General features: G+C 35.5%; 1 protein-coding gene across 4 annotated transcripts in view; it reads left to right on the top strand.

Annotated features, from left to right (window-relative positions):
• LOC143244723 (clathrin heavy chain 1-like) overlaps window positions 1-19,096 on the top strand; it is a 114,431-nt gene that overhangs the window by 37,577 nt on the left and 57,758 nt on the right. For all 4 annotated transcript variants that reach the window (XM_076489878.1, XM_076489879.1, XM_076489880.1 and 1 more), the window contains 5 exons: window positions 146-238; window positions 754-936; window positions 1,251-1,388; window positions 14,485-14,577; window positions 14,834-14,905. In XM_076489878.1, coding sequence (XP_076345993.1) covers window positions 146-238; window positions 754-936; window positions 1,251-1,388; window positions 14,485-14,577; window positions 14,834-14,905 — 579 coding nt within the window. The remainder of the gene's footprint in view (window positions 1-145; window positions 239-753; window positions 937-1,250; window positions 1,389-14,484; window positions 14,578-14,833; window positions 14,906-19,096) is intronic.

Here is a 19,096-nt window from a genome sequence, read left to right as displayed (position 1 = left end):
AAAACATCACTTTAAATACCTTGACTGCCTATGAGTAAGGCAAACTTTTGAAAACATGTACTTTTATCTAGCCTTTCAAACAAATTTCAGTTAAAATGATAGTATATTTAATCAAACAATTTATGACATCTTGATATTTATTTAGCTGGAATGCAGTGAAGAATTGGGAGACTTAGTAAAACAAGTTGATCCAACATTGGCCCTATCTGTGTACTTGAGAGCAAATGTCCCAAATAAGGTGGGTAGATAGGTTTGCATAAAATAATTTTGATTTCGATGAAGAGCAGTTAAAATTGTTTAATTGTCCACCAAAGGCTTGTGTATGAAGTTAATTCAGTCCTATATTTTTGTGTGTACATAAGTTATTGTTTTTTTTTAAAGCATCGAGGTCTTACATTGCCTTGAACTTTCAGCAGTATTACATTTTTTAATTTAAGAATTATTTTATATTATCAAATTTTAAAATTGTGGCTAACCAGTATTATGATGTTTTTGGATTTTTTTGAATTAATAAATTTGCAAATTAAGATTGTTATTAGATGTGTTTGAGATAGTCACAATTAGAATATCAATTTAGTATTTTTAACTGACTCAGTTGCTTTACTTCTTGGGAAAAGTTAGCTTTTATTTTAGATATAAATTAGAGTTGGAAAAGTTAACTTTAAGAACATTGTATTTAAAATAATAATTAAGTTTGAAAACAAAAAATGTACAATACTATGTTTAATGTTTATATTCTACTTTTTTATTTAGGTTATTCAGTGTTTTGCAGAAACTGGTCAGTTTCAGAAGATAGTTCTTTATGCAAAGAAAGTTGGGTACACCCCAGATTACATTTTCTTGTTAAGACAGGTCATGCGGATTAACCCTGATCAGGGTGCTTCTTTTTCACAAATGTTGGTACAAGATGATGAACCATTGGTCGATATCAATCAGGTGAAAATTAATCTTTACGGAGTCACTATGTGTTATTGATATTCTTTTTAACATTTTTTTTAGTAACCTTACTTAAGATATAACTAATTTTTACACTTCTTGTGATAAAAAATGTGAAAAATTGTTGTTGTGACTATATTTAATTATGTAAAATATTCTTTCTGCATTATCATTTACTTGATTTTTGAGAAATTAAGTGATATCCAGTAATTTCAGTATGAGAGGTTTTTTAACTATTAAAAGATTTGCTGGTGATGTGTGGATATTGTTTTTTGATATTTTCAGCATTTGAATCTTTATAAAATGTTTCATAGATTGTGGATGTATTCATGGAGTCTAACCTTGTGCAGCAGTGCACTTCCTTTCTTTTGGATGCTTTGAAGAATAACAGACCCTCTGAAGGTCCTTTGCAAACAAGGTTATTGGAAATGAACTTGATGACAGCCCCACAAGTAACTGAATGCTTTATAAGATTAATCAGTTTTTTTTAAGACACATTTAGTAGTTAGAATGAAAATTGATAGATAACCTAGTGTTTACAATTTTTTTTTTGAAAAATAGTTCTTTATTTGTATTACAGTTTGTACATAGTTCATAATTTAAGAATATTGTTTGACAGATAGGCATTATTTATAGTAATTAATATGTAGTCGAATACTTACAGTATTACTTAAAAGGTTGGCCTATATTTAAAGCATTCTTTAACAGAGAGGCCTTTATTTACAGTATTGTTTGAGGGATAGGCAATTATTTAAAATAGTGCGTGACAAATAGACTATTTAGAATATTGTTTGCTAGATAAATCATTATTTGTTGTATTGTGTTTGTACTTATCAATTTTTTTAAAACTTTAGTGCTCTGATGTATTTAATTTTTCAAGTTATCATTGTTGTTTTAGATAGTAATAAAATATTCAAGATTTCATTAAGTTAGAAAATTTTAAAAGTCTCAAATGTTTACAAATTAAAATAAACTTAAGGTAAATGAACAATTTCATGTACAGAACTTGCTTAATTCACCTCCATAGCAACAATTGTAGTCTGCATTTTTGACTTAAGTTTCTAAGTTACACATCTGATAATTTTAATGCTTAGTATGATCTTTTATATAAAAGTAGTGTTTTTGAAACATTGGAGCTGTTTCATGAAACACAATATTTATAATTAGTCCTGTTGCAATAGGTTCATATATTTTACATGACTTTGTAACCACTATGTAACCATAGAGGTATGCATAATAGAACTCTCAAAGTACTTAGTGTATCTTCATAATTTTTTGCAAGTTTCATTAAACATTAAGTCTCTTGTAAACAAATAATTTTAATTTGTAATTGAGTATTTGTCTAAAATAGTATCTGTAATTATATGGAGTCAGTGTTGACTGCTTTTATTTTCATAAGATTAAAAATAATTTTCTTCATCTGAAAGTATCCAAATTTCATTGCATAATCCCTAAAATCTTCTAAATAGGTATCAAACATTTTTTTTGTGAAACTGTTTACATCTTGTCTAGCCTAATAAGTTTCTAATTTTTACTCTTTCTTGTTCTTGGGCAGAAAGTGCTGTTATTTCCCAATTGCTTATGCCTGAAGTAAATGGAAAAGACCTATTTTTTTCTTCAAACTGCTTTTGTGACCTGGGAGTGTATAACAAAAACTTGAAGGGAGACTATATTTTTGGGCTGATACGTGAAAGTGATTTACATTACAGTTGCAAACCTTGAAAAACTACTCACTTCTAAACATTTTTGTATAACTTTAGTATAAATACATGTAAATCTTGATTCATATGTTGTTTTATTCAAACCTTATGTAAATGAAAATGTGCAAATTTGCCCATTTTTACATGGAAAATAGGTTAATTTCTAAATTTTATTATTTGGGTCATAAAAACAAAGTTTAAAGGGAATAATGCCTATTTTCTGTACTTTTACAACATAAGCAATAAAGAAATAATGCATACTATCCAGAAACCAAATTTGTGTTACATAATGTAACATATCTAATCAAAAACATGTTTTGTATAAAAAAAAAAAAAAGTGTGGCCAGAAAATATTTAAGTTTATGACTTGAAAGAATGAAATAAAAATTGTCAGGTAAACAGGTAGTAACATTTCTAGCTTTCATAAGATTTCAAAAGCAAATATTCATTCATTGGTTAGCCAGGCTATATTTTTTTTTCAGCTTGAAGCAAGATGGAGGATAAAATAAAATGTGATCTAGGTAACTAATGAGTGAGTATTTGCTGTAGCTTTCTTACCAGTACTATAAGTGTGTAACTACCAGTTTTGCCACCAATATTGATTTCATTTCTTGATGTTGCATGTGCAATCTCTTTTGGCCATACCCTTTTTATACACCAGAAGTGTTTTTTATTAGATGTAATGACTTGTTTGTCAATGCACATTGACAAACCATTGCAATTAAGAAAATGATAATTGATAGTAACTAACATTTGCTTTAGGACTGCAACCTTATTATTCAGAACAGACCTACACTCTTACAAAATAAACCAGATTCCTTAAATGTATATGTGATGATAGGTTTTTTTTTGAAACAATGTTAGTAACTTCCTTTATTGTAACACAATGGAAACTAGATAAACAGCTTCTTGTCATCACCTGCAAGCACTCAATACAGCTGTTTCAAGCATCATTATTTATGCTACTTGCTTAAGCTGATATCACATGACAGTAAATTCTTTTTAATTAGGAGAATTTTATAAAATTTAGCAAAATTATGTTGAAAAATTGGCAATGAATAATAACTATTTATCTGTATGATTCTTTTGAAAACTTCAGCTAGAAACTACTAATCTAATATGCCTCCTTAACCAATACTTGTGTATCTGCACGTGCTTTCACCTTATAGTTTTGCTGCTCATAGTCAGCCACATTTAGTTCAGATGACAAAAATGAAAAAAATAGTCCACTGTTACTACAACTTCATCTATAAGTAAAGTTCAAGTGCCTCTCAAGGTGGATTCCTTTACGTGGTGAGGGGGCCTCCCAGAGAATGTTCTGTACTTTCAGTTTACCTCCTCTGGGATCTAACCATCACCCACATCTTTGCCATGCATGGCAACCCATACAACTCCAACACACCACTTTGACCTTTGAATTCCTGTAGATGGGTAGCCTAGGGGTGGCCTTCCCATTGTCAGTAGGCTGGTTTACTTGAGTTAGGGTCAACTGAGTACCAGTGTTATGTTGCATGCTCTCAACTAATGTTGTGGGCATTGTATTTGATACTGGTGCTCGGGTATAGTGCTTATGAATCTCTGACATTGCTGTCCTAATTTGGCATTGTAGAGCATCCCTTCATAGGGCCCTGTGATGGTTGGTGTCAGTGAGCACTGAAATGTAGTGTCTTTATTATGGATACCATCATTTATGAAAAACTTGGAGAAAAAACTATCAAAACAACCACACATGGAACACTGTTGTACAATCAACATCACAGTCAGATTCTGTACCTGATTTCTGATTATCTATTCCTTATCCAAGAAATCCTTAGGGCAGATGTCCCCCTTTTTTTTATTATTCAAAAGGAATTAGAGGGACTTGCTGGCTCCCCTAAGCTAGTAAAGAAGTTGTGATTTGGAGACATTTTGATGGAAACATCTTCACCACAACATACCTAACTCCTATTGAAATAGAAGGCCATTGGGAATATACCCATTAAGGTTACTCCCCATGCAACTTTGAATTCTTCCATAGAAAATATAATTAAAGGGGATTTAAAGAACATTCTTGAGTTGGAGATCCTTGCTGGTTTCTCCAGCCAAGGCATTTCTGCAATGTACCAGATCTCCACTTGCAAAGATGGAATTATGGTGTCTACTGATTTTGTAATATTGATGTTTACAGTCAAAGCAGGTAATCTGAACTGGAAAGTATATCTGTACATTCCCAACCCTCTCATATGTTTCCAGTGGTTCTTTAATGTGCTCATTATGGTGGCAAAGAGCATGAAACTTCTGAGTGCAAACTACAGCCACACTGTGTTAATTGTAAGTGGTCCACACCCCTCTTACTCTATGTCTTGCTTTAAATGGGTGGAAGAGAAAGAGGTGCACAATGCTTGAAGACTATAAATAATATCTCCTACTCAGAGGCTTGGAAATTGTCCCCAACTCCATCTTGGACATATGCTGCTGCACTCCATTCCACTGCCACAGCAGGAGTGCAGACAAATCTCTTCGTGCCTCTAGCAGAACCTTTTGCCTTTCATGATTAAAAAAATTGACAAGTCTACATGTACTTCCATCTCTGTCCCTGCCACTCCTTCCAGTGATTGCCTGGTTCCACTTCCTTTGGCTTTGGGAATCTCCTCAGGTCTGTCCTCTTCTGCAGCCCTGAGAAATAAAGCAACCTTTTGTTCAGACCCTCAGTTGGTGAAATCTCTGTCCACTGACAGAGACATGCCGACTTGATCTGTGGGATCTTTGTCCACAGACAGAGCCATGTCTACTTGACCTGGGGCAGGATCTATGGAGGTTGATAGACCTTTGTCCAATAAAGACAAAAAACATGGACAAAAACAAAAGGGCTCCTTGCCACTTTCTCCTCCATGTAAATAAAAATGGCCATTCTGATCCAGTGGAATTGCCTGGGTTTTCATTTAGATATAGATGACATTAAGGATTTGATTGATTCTTACCATTCTGTGTGTCTTTCCTTACAGGAAACGCTTCTGAAACCTGTTGATACAGTCACCTTTCTGCAATTTTCTTTGGACAGAAATGACAGGTCATGTGATTGATGAGTGAATGCATGGTGTGGTGGCACTACTGGGTTGATCAGCATGTGCCCACTTTTTCTTTGCCACTTGATACACCTTTGGAGGCTATAGCCTTCCATGCTTTATTGGGTTGTATCATCACTGATTGTTCACTCTACCTGGCTTCTGAAGAGACTTATAGTTAGTCAGATCTTGATGCCCTCATTGAGTAGTTACCATCTTCCTCTTTAATCCTGGGATATTTTAATGGACATAAACCCCTCTGGGGTGGTGCTAATACTGATGGGAGGGGTCGTTCCATAGAACATATGCTCTTGGATCACAACCTATCTCTCTTCAGTACTGGTTCTTATACTTATTTTCATGCACCTACTCAGGCTTCTAATGCTGTTGATCTTTCTATCTGCTCCCCTTCACTTTTCTCTTACTTTTTTGGAGTGTTGACAGTAACCTACTGGGGAGTGGTCATTTTCATCACATTTTGAGAGAGACTGGCTGTGATCAAGGCACAGGTGTAAGCTATCGATAAATAATTGCATGGCAGCAGTTACTGATCGTACTGTCCAGGTTGCTGCTCGGTGTATTCCTATAGCTTTGACATGTTTCCCACAGTATTCTCATCCTTGGTGGAGTCCTACCTGTCACATGGCAAGGAAAGCTAAAAAATGAGCTTGGGATACTTTTTGAATGTATCTCTGTGCCTCCAAAAGAATTGTTGTAAAACCAGATGAAAAGTCTTTCGACCTCCATGATTAAAAAAGTTGATGAATCAACTTCAACACCCATCTCTGCCCCTTACATACATTCCAACATATCCAAAGATCCACTTCTTTTGGTTCTGGATACAGGCATTTCCTCGGATACATCTTCTTCTCACACCCCAAGATGCAAAACGATCGTTTGTTCACGTCCTCATTTACTGGAATTCTTTTCCATCAGCAAAGACCTACCCAATCGACCTAGGGCAGGATCCATGGAGGTCGATAGACCTCCCACAAAATAAGGACAGTAAGGAAAAAAGATGTGATTGTAAACAAAAGGGTTCTCCACCTAATTTGCCTACACATCAATAAAAAATGGCCAAACGTTTGGATATTAGGTTTACATTCTAATATAGATGATATCAAAACACTGATTGCTTCCTACCATCCTGTATGTCTTTCCTTAAAGGAAATGTTTCTGAAACCTGCCGATACAATTCCTTTTCGGCAGTTTTCTCTGTACAGAAATGACAGGCTGTGTGATGGACATGTACATGGAGGGGTGGCACTGTTGGTTGATCAGCATGTGCCCACCTTGTCTTTGTCACTCAACACACCCTTGGAGATCATAGCCATCTGTGTTTTTTTGGGTCATACCATCACTGTTCTCTCTACTTGTTGCCTGGAGGGACATATGACCAATCAGACCTTGATGCTTTCATTGAACAGTTGCTGTCTCCCTTTTTAATCCTGGGGAACTTTAATGAGCATCATCCCCTCTATTCAATACTGATGCTTCTACTTATTTTCATACACCTCGTCAGTCCTTTACTGCTATTGATCTCTCAGTTTGTTCTTCTTCATTATTCTCCCATTTTTCATGGAGGGTTGACAGTAATCTACGAGACAGTGATAATTTTCCTATAATTTTGAGAGAGACTGGCCATTTGTTGATGCCACTCGATCCACATTCCCTGGTGGAAGCTGGTTCATGCAAACTGCTCTTTTACTGCTCTCACAGAACTTGATCTTGCCATTGTCTGTAAGCCATCAATAGACGACTGTGTGGCAGCAGTAACTGACTGTATTATACAAGCAGCTGCTCAATGTATTCCTAAAACCTCGACATGTTTTTGACTGTATCATCGTCCATGGTGGTGTCCTGACTGCCACATGGCATGGAAAGCTCAAAAATGAGTTTGATGGGGTGCAACAAGATTTATGTGTTGTGAATTTCACAGCTGAGTTATTTGAAGACACTTAACAAATGTGGAATTTTTTGAAAGAAACATTTTCAATATTCAAAACAAATGTATTCATTACAAAAATGTATCTTTAAGTAAAAAGGTTGTCTTTCAACTGGTACAAGAGATTAACTTAAAGAAAAGCATCAAAATTTAAGAAATTTAAATTGACTGGTATTGTAGAAGATCAGAAAGTTGGGCAATTAGGAAATTCAAAAGGATGTATAAAAAAAAATTGGTTAAAAACATAAAACTAACAATAAGGATTTTTTTAAGTGCATGAGGGGTAGAAAAATGTTAGGATGGGAATGATATAGTGAATGAGAAATGATAAAGGAAGGCTTGTATCTGATTATGAAATGGCTTGGCTTTAAATTCTGCTTTTTCCTCTCTTTTTAAAAACTGATGAAAACTTGTAGTATTTTTCATCTTGCAACAATTGATAGATGAAAGCAAAGTTGAAAAAGACAATTATATAAATTCTGAGTTTGTTAAAATAAAATTGGGAATTTTAAAGAATAAGGCTCTTAAGCCAGATAATATTCCTCTGAGTGTTTTAAAGGTGGTCAAGGATTGGATATGTGAGCCACTTGCCACAGTTTGTTTGCAAGTCCTTGTAAAATGGACAAGTACCAACAGATTGAAAACTGGCTAATGTTGCTTGCATCTATCTTGTCCTAGTAATTATAGATCTATTGTTCTTACATCATTGTGGGAAAAGCTTTGGGAAAGTCTCATGAAAGATACTTTGCAAAGTTTAGAATTTTATCAGATAGTCAGCATAATTTCACTAAGGGAAAATCTTGCCTTAAAATCTTTTTACATGCTTTGAAAATGGTACTGCCTATGTAGGTGAGGGTAAGTGTGTAGATTTGGTGTATCTGGATTTTCAAAAAGCATTTGACAAAGTGCCAAATAAAAGGATTATAAAGAAACATCTATTTAGGTGTGGGGAGATAACTAATTGGATACAAGAGTGGCTTGGCTTGGTGGCAGAGGATTGTTATAAATGGAGCTCAGTCAAATTAGATTACTATTGTAAATGGTGCACCTCAGGGCTCAGTCATAGGACCATTGCTCTTTTTGATTTACATTAATGACACAGATGATGTAAATGGTCAATAAATTACTTAAATTTGTTAATGATATCAAGGTCTTGGTTGTTGCTGGATATGAAGAGGATGCTGCTCCTTTACAAAAAAAATTAGATCATTTAGCGAGTAGGGCAAAGAAATAATGGGTTTTAATTATGATACATTCAAGATATCACATGTGGGTTATCATAATTTGTATTATAAGTATACTTTGGATGACAGAAACTTTAAGAGTGTCACGAAAGAAACGTATCTTTGTGTAATGTTTGATCAGTCTCTTAATCCATCCAAGCAGTGTACTGTTATTAGTGGTAGAATGAATAGGATTTTAGTTTGTATCTACAGAAATATTAAATATAAAGAGTAGAGAGGTTATAATTAATTCTATATTGGAGTATTGTGTTCAGTATTGGGATACTTGCCTTAGAAAAGACATTGAATTTTTGGAATGGGTTCAGAGAAGGGTTACTAAAATGGTATCTGGCTTCAATTGTCATATGATGAGAGATTAAGATCCTTAAAATTGTTTTCTCATGAAAAAAGAAGAGTTAGAGGGGATTGATTGAAGTGTTTAAGATCGTAAAAGTAATTCATAGTATTGATGCATCAAAATTTTCATATTTAACAGAGAGAATTATAGAACTAGGCATCAGTAATATAGAGTTAGACAAGGTAGAAGCCATTTTCAGCTAAACGTTTTATTTTTGAAATAGAGTGGTTGGCTTATGGAATGGGTTGCCTTTATATGTTGTAGAGGCAGTAAATGTGAGTAAGTTTAAAAGAAAGCTTGATATATATAGCTTTAAATTGTTTTAAATTTATTTATTTTAGTTTGTCTCAAGGGATGGGACAGCTGGTATGGACCAAAAGGTCCCTTATTGCCCCTAAATCGTATGTTATGTTCCTTCTCTACAGTCAGATTTTCATCAAACCATCCTGTGACCTCATGTCCTTGGTTGTGGTTGAATGTTCTGTGTTCATTGAACTTTGGATCATTTCTTCCTCTCTCCAAGGATCAATTAGTCATGATCCACTTTGATGATTCAACAGAAGTGACTTGTATCTATCATCAAGGGTCCAACCAGTCAAAATTCCTGTATTTATCACCTTGGATCTTCTTTTTCTTGGGCCCACAATTATCACACTTGTTTGATGGCATATCATATACTTGGTGCTTTCAACTTTGTGATGGATAGTCTTTCCTGACCAGATTGAGTTTGCCCAACAGAGTGGCCCAGTCATCCCCTTGTTTTTCAGTGGCTTTACAGTTGGTTATACACCTTTATATTGATGCATTTACCACCTCCATCAAGTTACCTTTAATTTGGTCCCCTGTTCACCATCCTTGAGGTTTGACTGTAGCTACCTTCACTCACGATTGGTTGAACAAGTTCCCTATGTTTGTCCTCCTATATGATTACTTTTTGGGTAATCTCCATCATATGTACCACTTTGTGCATTGTCCTTCTAACTGCTTCTTACTGGTCCTCTCAACCATGGTTTCTTTGCTTATTCCAATTACAGTTGCTTTTCCTTCACTCTTACCTTATATCCCAATATCCTTTGTCTACACAGTTACTGGTTTTGCCTCCCACTCTTCATTTCCTCCTCCTTCAAACCTGGCTTTTCTTTGATCCATGGCAAGGAGATCCAGTTTGCCACCTTAACTTATTCTCTCTGTTCATCAACCATGGCTGTGTATCAATAGATATGGATTGTTTTTCAAACCTGAGCTCTGGCTCAAGGAGTTCTAACTTCTTGTTCAGTGGTTGCTGGTATCGCCGTGCTTTTTTCATGGTCTTTCAGAAAGGGTCATTTATATCTGTGATATCTAGGTTTCAAGCAGTTCTATCCCATATGTCCATATTTTCCTATGTAATCATTGGAACTTTCCTTTTTCTCCAGATACATCAGTTATCTGTGAGTCCTTTGGAACATTAAAGTTGTACTTCACTCCATTACTTTACCTCTATTTGTGCCCATTGACTTGTATTCTTTGTTTTACGTATTTCTTAAAGTATATTTCCTTCCCCCTCTTGGTCATCTGGTAGCATCAGTCAGATATACTCACTATAGCCATCCTTCACACTGTACCACCCAGTGTGTCTTCTCCTTTGTACAAATTGTTTCTTCTTTCACACAACTTCAGCAGCTTGTGACGATAACTCCTTTTTTACCATTTCCCTTCCTCTTGTTTCTAACTTACCTTCATCCTTATCTGTATAGATTTAAATGCCTGGTATGTGCACCTCTTTGTTATATTGTCTGCACTGCTTCCTTCCAGGATTCCCCTTCTCAGCTATTTATTTTCTGACAATCCTCTTCCTCTTGGGATCTTTCTCCCTTTACCCTTACCAGTTGGATTCATTATTTCTTTCAGTTGACCTTTTCCTCTTGTCCCCTTCTATTCTTCCTTTCTTTGTGTTATCTCATATCAAACCCACCACCTCACCTTTCGACTTGCTTTTCATCTCGGTCAGCTTGTGGAGGAGTTTCTGTAATTGGACATGTTGACCACCATGTAGGTGTTCATCTCCTGTTATTTCCATGATGTCAAGGTTTCTGCATCTTCAAGATATTGACTACTGCCTGTTACTGTACTTTTTTCATACTTCAGTGTAACTATGACACTGGATAAATCTTTACTAATGATTTCCTTTTGTGCAGGGGCTCTTGCTTTGATGTTCTCATTTGGATCATGCTCTCTGGTGAGAGTGTAAGCCATGTTGGCTATGTTCTCTCATCTATGGCTTCAAGTGACTATCATAGTGACAGGTTATTCTACAAAATTACTGGATGGTTATTTACCTTGTGATTATTGCTTCATAAACAAGTCTGCTTTGAACTGTACCACTCATGGATTGCATGAGTAAATTAGAAGGGAATAGCTGCCCATCCCAGCCATACCTTGAGTGAAGAACTTGGTATGGCCTCCTTTTCAATATACAGTATTGTGGTCATTCATAGAACTTTCTCCAGTGATAACAATTCTCCAAACTTCCCCTTTCATTTTTACCCTCCTTCTTTAAGTGGAGTATAGGAGTCCTCAACATTTACCAGTTCTGAGCTGATAGCTTGGTGGACCATTGAAGCTTCCTTCTGAACGGTTTTCGCTAACAGTTGGCTATAACCATTCAGTTGTGTTCTGCTGGTGTATGTGCAATGTGGCCTTCACTGGAGTTGATACTTCCCATTACTGGTGTACATTGCCTCCTAATACTATTTATACTATCATGGGAGTTGATTTGTCTCCTTCATGAATGAAATGACTTTTTGACCATATATATGCAATCATGGGAGTTATCCATCACATTCCTCGATGATATGGCCTCCTAAGACTGTATAGAATATCACAGAAATTGATTTGTTGATGCGATTTCCTACTATTTATTAACACATATAGTAAGTTGATCTATCACCATAAGGTTGATGTGGCATACTGTTACACATTTTGTGTAATCTGGAGTTGATATGTCACACATGCAATTCACCTCTTTTGACTGAGTGGCCATCATCTTACTGCTGCATGGACATTGGTTCTCAACTTTGAAGTGTAGGAATTGACTGAACTAGTAACACAAGTCCATACACAAGTTGAATCCTTCCTTTTGATGCTGGATGGTCAGTTCTAGATTGCTGTAGGGTGTTCATCCTTGGGTTGGAGGTAAAAATAGTATTTTTATACTATTTTTATGTGGATTTTGGTATCCCATAGATAATGTTTTTGATGTAATTGACTTGCTGGATATGGTTCAATGAGCCCTAACTACTTTACACCTTGTATTTTACTAATTTCTTCACTTGGGTGGAGTGTACACCAAGCTCAGATGTAGTATTACTCCCCTACTGTGATCTCTATTGGGTTTTGTTTTTTTTATCAGGGTCATTGATATCTTTTTAGATGCTTCAAGGGGTACTTCTATTGTTACCTTGCACCAATCCCTTTTCCTTCTCATTGTAGGATTCTAGCTAATCTTGTGAGAGGAGATAAGTACCATATCAGAAGCTATAAATTTCTTATACTGAAAATTTATTTCTGATAGGCAATTACTTCTGCTCACACTTCCAACCCTCCCTTCCCATTTTCTGGTGCTCACATCTTGTGCCAAAGTTTGAAATAAAGGTTTAGAAGAAGAATGTAGTATATGCCATATGCATCATGTGAGCATATTATGCTCCTGTTTGTTGGGAGGTGATACATAATAATTTGTATCAGACACATATTGGAATCTTCCAGTTGCTACATAATTTATTACCATGTATTTTGATATAAAGAATACATGTGAAAAACAAGAAATATAGTACTTACTCAAGTCTTCTTTTTTTTTTTTCTTCCTCTCAACTTAGCCTCTATTTTTGTACTAATGGTAATACTACACTGAATATTGTTTTTAGTTAACTAAATAATACATTTAAGAACACACACTAATATTATGTAAAAAAGCAGTCTGTTCTATAGCTATGATGATCTTTTTGGCTTTCTAACTGTGCAATTAGCACAATTATAAACTTGGATAAGCTTGTTGATGTGTTCCCCAGGGAAATAAAGTTTGAACTGGAGGTGAAATAGACAATTCTCTGTACAGAAAACAGTGTAATATATTTCATCATTTGATAGATTAAAACTGTCTTTTTTACTGGTTAAAAATAAAACGTATTAAATATTTAAGAAAACTGTTGACAGTTTGTGAAAGAATGAGTGTGGCAAGTGAATCTGATTTTCTTAACCACATAAGACTGAAGGCTATAAAATTTTTATTTTGCCTTAAAAGTAACCACTATGTTACATTGAGTAATTATGTTAAATTCTGTACTTTTGGGAGAGATGATAAATAAATTAGACAAAAGGGGACAACTAAAGAGCAAATGTCACAATTCTTATACTAGAGGAGATTTCTTAAAAATCTGTTTAAATGTTCCCTTATAACATTAAGAACTTAAAACATATTAAAATTTGATCAATTAAACATGTTTTGTTACCAACTTTATTTATATATATATTTTGATAATAAAATAGTTTGCTTTGAATGTAACTGTTAAAGGTTGCAACATGCATATTCTGACCTACTTGTTCTGAAAGGGTTATATGTCCTAAGAAAACTCATAGTTATCAGGATTTTTAGTAACCCATTCTGTGTGTCATTAGTAATTTACTGTAAAGTTTGAATAACTCATCAAATTTGTTGATAATGCTTTTACTTTTGTAATCGACTAGTGTAGATTGTTCAAGAACATCAATGTCACCCAAAAAAGTTTATTTTTAAATACATTTATGTTGTATCTTTTCCTCGGAAAATTCTGAAAGTTATAGAATATGGCAATATTAATCTCAGGTGTTTATATTTAGGGAATGTGTTAGGAACTTTTAATTTATTTGAAAACAGTTTATCTACTAATTTCAAACAAGCTACATTCTAGATGATCAATTGGCACTTAACAGATGTATTAATTGACTTATAAAGCTGTTTTCTTTATTTAAAGGTTTTAGAAAGAAAGCCACATTTGTGGCTGAAAAGATAATCTTAACACTTGTGCATGTAATCTGGTGTAGTTCTTGGACCACATTTAGCCTCATTAGTGACATCTACTTGAATAACAAATGTGGTTAACAAGCCCTTTTAAAGTAAGCTGCTGAAGATGTTTATAGGTTATAGATCATATCTTGTTCATTTTGATGTTGAGTAGTTGACACACATTGTTAAACAGTAGTAGAAGCCTAGCAGATTTATTTTCTGTTTTTAACCATATCTTCAACTATAATCTTATAGGTTGCTGATGCTATTCTTGGAAATCAAATGTTCACTCATTATGACCGTGCCCACATTGCCCAGTTGTGTGAAAAAGCTGGACTTTTACAAAGGGTAGGTATCTGTTTATTGCTGAGTAATGATAAATTAATATTTATTTTAGAAGTTACATCTGTCATTCACTTCATTACATGAGCATGAAACTGCTAGTTTCTGTGATTGTGTAAATTTAAAAAATTAAAAACTTAAGAGCTTTGTAGTTGAGACTTAATTTTGTGTTTATTTGTATTTTGTTCTGACAATGTGTTTATGTGTTTTAAATTTCAAACTTCAATTTCTAAAGTGTATTCTTTTCATGTGTATTAATTAGGCATTGGAGCACTATACAGATCTGTTTGATATCAAAAGAACCATTGTACATACACATCTGTTGAATGCAGAGGTAAAATGTTTTTTCTGTAAAAGTTTTGAAATGTTGTAATATGGAATGAATTAGCTCAGGTACTATAAAAAAGTGACCTAGCATCAATTTTAGATATAAATATGTGAGGTTGATATATTTAGAACTTGAATATTGTTTTAGTAGTGTTTGTGGTTAATTTTAAATCTGAATTTGAAATTATTTAAACTAAAAGGAAAAAATTACTTAATATTTTAGAGTATTTTAGTAACTTGATTTTGAAAAAACTGTATTCTACTTAAATACTCGAAATAGAAAAACTATTTTTCTTTGCCTAATTCCTAATATTTTTTTGTCTTGAAATTTTGTAAGTGTTATTTGCTAGGTTATTTTGACAATGTTAGTTGTGTACAATGGAATGAGCATCAACTGCCACCCCCTCCCTCAACCAAAAATGTAGAGGACAGTGTTTTGAACATTTTATCATTAGTAGGCATGATATTTTGAAATTCAAAGTTGAAGCTGTAGTTCACAAACAAAATATGTGTAAGAATAGTGTGTTAGTCTCTGAATTGTTAAGTAAAATAAATTCCAACCCTCCCATCAAATTCCTCAATTAGTGTTGATGAGGTACAATTGAGCAGTCATGCTGAGGTCACACTTTACCATAAACACCATAAAATCTTTAATTTGTGTCAATTTACATTAAAGCCCTGCTTGTTTGATGACAGTTAGTTTTATTTTAAACATTAACAAATCCTTGCAAAGGAGGTGAAGATTACAGAAATTGTGTAAACATTTGCTCAAACTCAGGATTTCTAGCTGGATCTTGCTAAAACTGCCATCTTTTTTTCCAATACAGCACTTACCTCCTCTAATATAAATGGTTATTCTTGTTCAGTGCTGCCCATTTCTTGCACAAACAATTTTTATGTATGCATATGCCACAAGACTTTTATCCAACCTTAGTTGGAATTGGCTGATTCCAGTACATCTTTTGTGGAACAACCCTCAACCAATAAGAGTGCAACATACTCTTGTGATGCATGTGACTCCCTCTATAAAATTCTACCAAACTGTAGCAGTATTCATGTTTAGACCTTTTACTTTTAGTGCTCTTTGTGTGATTTTAATCATTTAATATTAGAAGTAGGATTTCTTCATTACATTTTTTGCCTTTGCATTGAAGAAATCTTTAACTTAATTTCCCAGTCTTTAATTTTATCTCACACTCGCATAATTACATCAAACATTTTGTTTGCTTTATATACTTCAAGTTTGAATTCTGACGTTTATGTTCCCACTTTGGGTATCGCACCTCCTACTAATACTATTTAACAGGCTGCAGTTGGGAGAAAGACCTATCATTGGATTTATCTGCAATTGTCTACCATGATATTGGTTGCTGTATGGGTCAACCTCCTCCTAAACATGAACTTGCTAATCCTTCTGGACAAGTTAAACCTGTTTAGGCTAATAAAGATTTTGATACCCTTTTTATGCAACCAGATTTTCCTGTATCTTCCACTACCCTACCTGCAGAATTAGCCAGACTTAATACAGCAATTTTAACATGATTTCTCAAATATGTGATGTTTTCTCCATTTTTGCACTTTCCTGTGATTCCTTATTACCTCCACATTGGCTGATTTGTTGTCTTCAACTTTCAATTTACACATGGTTTCACTGTAGTTGGAATTTTCTGGGTCACTATGTGATCTTGTTCCGAGTTTCTTTGCTGCCTCTTTCTTTTAGAGATGAGTGTGTGACCTTTTATATTGGCAGTATGCTTTCACTCATGTACCTGAGACTTTGCAATCATGTATATATGGTCCATGCATAAAAACTTTTATCTTTGGATGCATGTTTGTTGCAGTTGAAGGGCCACAACAAGCACCTTTTCCTATTTCCCTTCCTAGTCCTTATATACCCTTATCCTCTTAGTGTGGATTCCTGTATGTGGTGAGGAGACCTTCTAGGGAAGGTTCTGCTCCTTCAGTTTTCCTCCTCTGGGATGTAAATATCCACCCACGTGTTTTCCGTGCATGGTGACTTGTGAAAGGGAAGAGAGGATCTTGATGGTTGATGAGTCCAACCCTAACACACCACTTTGGCCTTGAATTCCTGTAGATGGGTGGCCTCCCTTGGGTCAATCAGCTGGTCCACTCAGGCTAAGGTCAACTAAGTACCAGTGTTGGATGTTCTCAACAGGTGTTGTGGACATTGTATCTGATGTTGGTGCTTGGGTATAGTGCTCACAAAACCCTGGTATGGCTGCAGTGTCCTTGTTTAGCATTGTAATGTGTCCCCTTGTAGGGCTCCATGGTGGGTGGGGTCAGTGGGCAATGAAATATTCTTTTTTTTTATTATAGGTCCTTCAAATAAAACCTCACGTAAAATAGTGAAAAACAGTGCATAGGTAAACAACCACGTTTTGAACATTCTGAGCAGCAATCTTCAACGTCTGTAACACCTGTACCTCATTTTCTTATACTACATTCTCTTTCAGACAAACCTTTAGGGCAGATGTCCCCCTTTTTCATTCAGAAGGGACGAGAGGAACTTGCTGGCTCTCCAAAGACAGTAAAGAAACTTCTTTCTGGCGACATATTAGTGGAAGTATCCACATCTTAACACAGTGGACTCCTCTTGCATTCAAAGGAGATTAGGAATATACCTATTGAGGTTATGCCTCATGCTACTTTGAATTCATCACAAGGAGCTATTGTTGAGAGGAATTTGAAAAACATTCCTGAGTCAGAGATTCTCACTGGTTTTTCCACCCAAGTAGTTTCTGCAGGGAATCGTATCTCTGCTCACAAAGATGGAATTATGATGCCAACCAATCTCCTCGTTCTGACATTTACATCATCGCGTCCACCTGCCACAATCAAGGCAGATTACCTTAATTCCAAGGTACAGCCATACATTCCAAACCCTCTCAAATGTTTCCAGTGTCAGCAGTTTATGTCACTTGAAGACATCATGTTGTGGTTCCTTGATGTGTGCTCATTGCAGTGGCAAGGACCAAGATGCCTGTGAGTGTGAAACAGACCTTCATTGCATCAATTGCAATGGCTCTTGCCTCTCACACTTTCATTCTTGCCCTAAATGGTTGGAAGAAAAAGAGGTTTGGTGTTTGAAAATGATTCAAAACATCACTTACCCTGAAGCTTGAAGGTTGCTGTTCACCACTTCATCTTGGACGTGTGTATCTGCACTATGTTTTACTACTACAGTGGGAGTGCAGATGGATCTCTCTGCACCTCCAGAAGAATTGCTCTTAAAATAAGTGAAAAGTATTTTGACCGATGTGGTTCAAAAAGTTGTTGAATCAACTTTAACTCCCATCTCTGTCCCTAAAATACATTCTAACAAACCCCAAGATCCATTTCCTTTGGTTTCAGGTACAGGCAATTCCTCGAGTACATTCTCTTTTCCCATCCAAAGATGCAAAATGATCATTTGTTTACGTCCTCAGTAGCTGGAATCTTCTGCCAACAGCAAAGACCTGCCCAATCGACCCAAGGTACAGAAATGACAGGCTGGGCGATGGGTGAGTTCAGAGAGGGGTGGAACTGTTGGTTGATATGCATATGCCTACCCTATCTTTGCCACTTGATACACCCTTCGAGGCCATAGCCATCCATGTTTCCTTGGGTTGTACCATCACTGTTTGTTCTTTCTAGCTATCGCCTGGTTGAACAGTACCTGTCTCCCTTTTTAGTCATGTACATCATCTCCTCTGGGGAAGTGCTGATATTGATGGGAAGGGTTTCTGCATAGAGGTTTTTCCACTTATTTTCATGCACCTAGTCAGTCCTTTACTGCTATTGATCTCTCAGTTTGCTCTCCTTCACTACTCTCCCACTTTTCATGGAGGGTTGACAATAATCCATGAGGCAGTGATCATTTTTTTATAATTTGAGAGAGACTGGCCTTGGTCAATGCCACACGATTCACGTGCCCTGGATCAAGCAAACTGGCCCTCTTTCACTGCTCTCACAGAACTTTATCCTATCATCATCTGTAAGCCATCAACAGAGGACTGTGTGGCAGCAGTAACTGACTCTATTATACAGGTAGCTGCTCAATGTATTTGTAAAACCTCGATACATTTTTCACAAAATCTTTGTCTGTGGTTAAATCCTGCCTTCCACGTGGCATGGAAGGCTCAAAGTGGGCCTGGGATACTTTTCACAGGTATCCCACACTTTTGCACTGCATTGCTTT

Source organism: Tachypleus tridentatus, chromosome 2 (assembly GCF_004210375.1).
Source record: "Tachypleus tridentatus isolate NWPU-2018 chromosome 2, ASM421037v1, whole genome shotgun sequence".
NCBI classification, from domain to species: Eukaryota; Metazoa; Arthropoda; class Merostomata; order Xiphosura; family Limulidae; genus Tachypleus; species Tachypleus tridentatus.
The sequence above is the reverse complement of the archived record's forward strand: the minus strand, read 5'-3'. Positions and strand labels throughout refer to the sequence as shown.